This window comes from Hylobates moloch, unplaced genomic scaffold (assembly GCF_009828535.3).
Source record: "Hylobates moloch isolate HMO894 unplaced genomic scaffold, HMol_V3 SCAFFOLD_11, whole genome shotgun sequence".
Taxonomy (NCBI): domain Eukaryota; kingdom Metazoa; phylum Chordata; class Mammalia; order Primates; family Hylobatidae; genus Hylobates; species Hylobates moloch.
In genome coordinates this window covers 38089254-38091437 of record NW_026652286.1, presented here as the reverse complement: position 1 = coordinate 38091437, position 2184 = coordinate 38089254, and the positions used below count along the sequence as shown (strand labels likewise).

The window sequence follows — 2184 nt, the reverse complement described above, 5'->3', positions numbered from 1 at the left end:
TTTTCACTGCGGGGCGCTGGGAGGAGGCGGGTAGGCTGCTCACCTAATCTCTCGGGTTTTTCCTCAAGACGCGGTCATTTGTGTGAGGTGTTGTACTCGAGCACCCAAAATGGCCCGAACTGGTCTGGGAAACATTAGGGAGATGTGTTTACCGTCCTGGCTGACACTGAAGGCCAAGCATTCCTGCTACCAGGCGTGGTTGACCCGCAGAACCCACACTCTGGCGGCTGTGGGCGCTGCACCGTACCAGCGCTAGCAGCAGGGCGGGGCCTGGCGGGGGCGGGGCCTGGCGGGTCAGGTGACTGCGCGGCGGGCTGTGGCTGCGGAGGTTGAGGGGCGTCCGAAGCGCGGAGGGGCTGGTTGGGCAGGAGGGGTTGGCGGGGCAGCAGGGCCGCGGCCATGGGGAGCTTGAAGGACGAGCTGCTCAAAGCCATCTGGCACGCCTTCACCGCACTCGACCAGGACCACAGCGGCAAGGTCTCCAAGTCCCAGCTCAAGGTGGGCGCCTCCTGACCCGGCCCCCAACCCGACCGTCCCCGGCGCGCTCTGTGCTTCCCTTGGGTGGAAGCGGGACCTGGCGGGCCGTGACCGCAGGGCAGGGCGGGCCGGAATGCGCCCGGTAGGCCCGCTTGGGGCGGAGTAGGTCTGAGACCGGGATTTGGTGTTCACTGCCTCCCCCTTGCCTTCGGGCCATGCCCTCGGCTGGACGTGTTAGTTCCCGCGGGTCTCCCAGGGACTGGGAAGGGTGGCGGGCATAAGGCTGGGGTGAAGTCTGAGGGGCAAGTGTGATTCCTTCTTGGCGTTGGATAGCGGGGGACAGAAAGTGGATTCTGAGGCGGCAATGGGAAGCTCCCTTACACAGCCTTCCCAGAATTTTCCTCTTACTCCAGGAGAGGAAGGGACTTGCCCAAGGTCGCTGGGCAGAACCTTCTGCAGCCCACAGCCCCACACCAGGACGGTCCTCAAAACGGCTAGCTGCCCCGGAGGCGACAGGGCAGTCCGGAGACGCAGAAATGCCCCGAAGCCCGGCCTCCAGCGTCCTCCTCCTTTGGGAGGCTTTTTGACTTGGGAAGACCTTCCGCCCAGCGTTTTTAAGTTTGGAACTAGTGGACCGGGTGTACTGTGTCCCACAGGGACCTTAGTTCCGGGTGAGGAGCGCTGATCTTTCTGGCACCCTGCAAAAGCGACTGCTTTTTCAGAGTCTTTATTGTGACTGCCAGAGACCCTAGAGTATAGGGTATAAATAAAGGGATGCTTGTAAATTGAGTAACCCCAAGCAGGGAAATTGGCATTCAGCCGGGAGAAATTGGCAGCTTCTTCAAAGTATAAAATATAGAAACAGACAAGAAGAGCTATTCATAGGCATTTAAAAATATACACATTTTAGATCCGAATGTCCGGTTTTCTTAGCCCCTTCTGGGAATAAATTCTTAAGATTGGGTTTGTTTTGTATATTTTTGTACAGTAATCAGGTTCTTGTGAGTAGTGGCTTTTATGCCAGTAGGACTTAACATTCTCCTTGTCTTTCTTTTGCCTCTCCTCTCTTTTTCTCACTGATAGAATCATAGTCTGGAAGGGTCCATGGAGATCATCCACGTAATTTTTATTTTACTTTATTTTTAAAAATTAACATACAGTAAAATTGACTTTTGGTGTACAGTTCTATGAATTTCAGCATATGTATAGATTTATATAACTATCACCACAACCATGGCTTCCTCAGTTCCATCATCCTAAAATACTCCCTGATGTTGCCCTGCCTCCACCCCAACTGTTTGCAACCAATCGATCTTTTCTAATTGCTATAGTTTTACCTTTTCGAAGTGCCATGTAAATGGAGTCATATAGTTTGTAACTGTTGAAACTGATTTCTTTTACCCAGCATAATGCCTTAGAGATTAATCCATTTTGTTGTGTGTACCAATATTTTTTTAAATTGCTAAGTAATATTCTATTGCATGGATGTATGGTAGTTTTTAGCCATGCATCCTTGAGAATTTGTGTTATTTCCAGTTTGGGGGAGTTATGAGTAGGTCTACATTTTACTTTTATTTTTACTTTTAACTTACCTATGCCATTTTATTTAAAGTAAGTTTTTAATAAATAGATGTAGCTGGGTATTTTTTTTTATTCATTCTGACAATCTGTGTCTTTTAATTGGCATATTTAGGTCATTTACATTTA

The 2184-nt window shown here is 50.2% G+C and overlaps 1 protein-coding gene across 1 annotated transcript in view; it reads left to right on the top strand.

Moving 5' to 3' along the window:
• The first annotated feature begins 296 nt into the window (after positions 1–296).
• The window catches only part of SWAP70 (switching B cell complex subunit SWAP70), a 91439-nt gene continuing 89551 nt past the window's right edge, over positions 297–2184 (top strand). The window contains exon 1 of the mRNA XM_032166639.2: positions 297–498. Within this exon, the coding sequence (XP_032022530.1) occupies positions 400–498 (99 nt within the window). The 5' untranslated portion in view covers positions 297–399. The remainder of the gene's footprint in view (positions 499–2184) is intronic.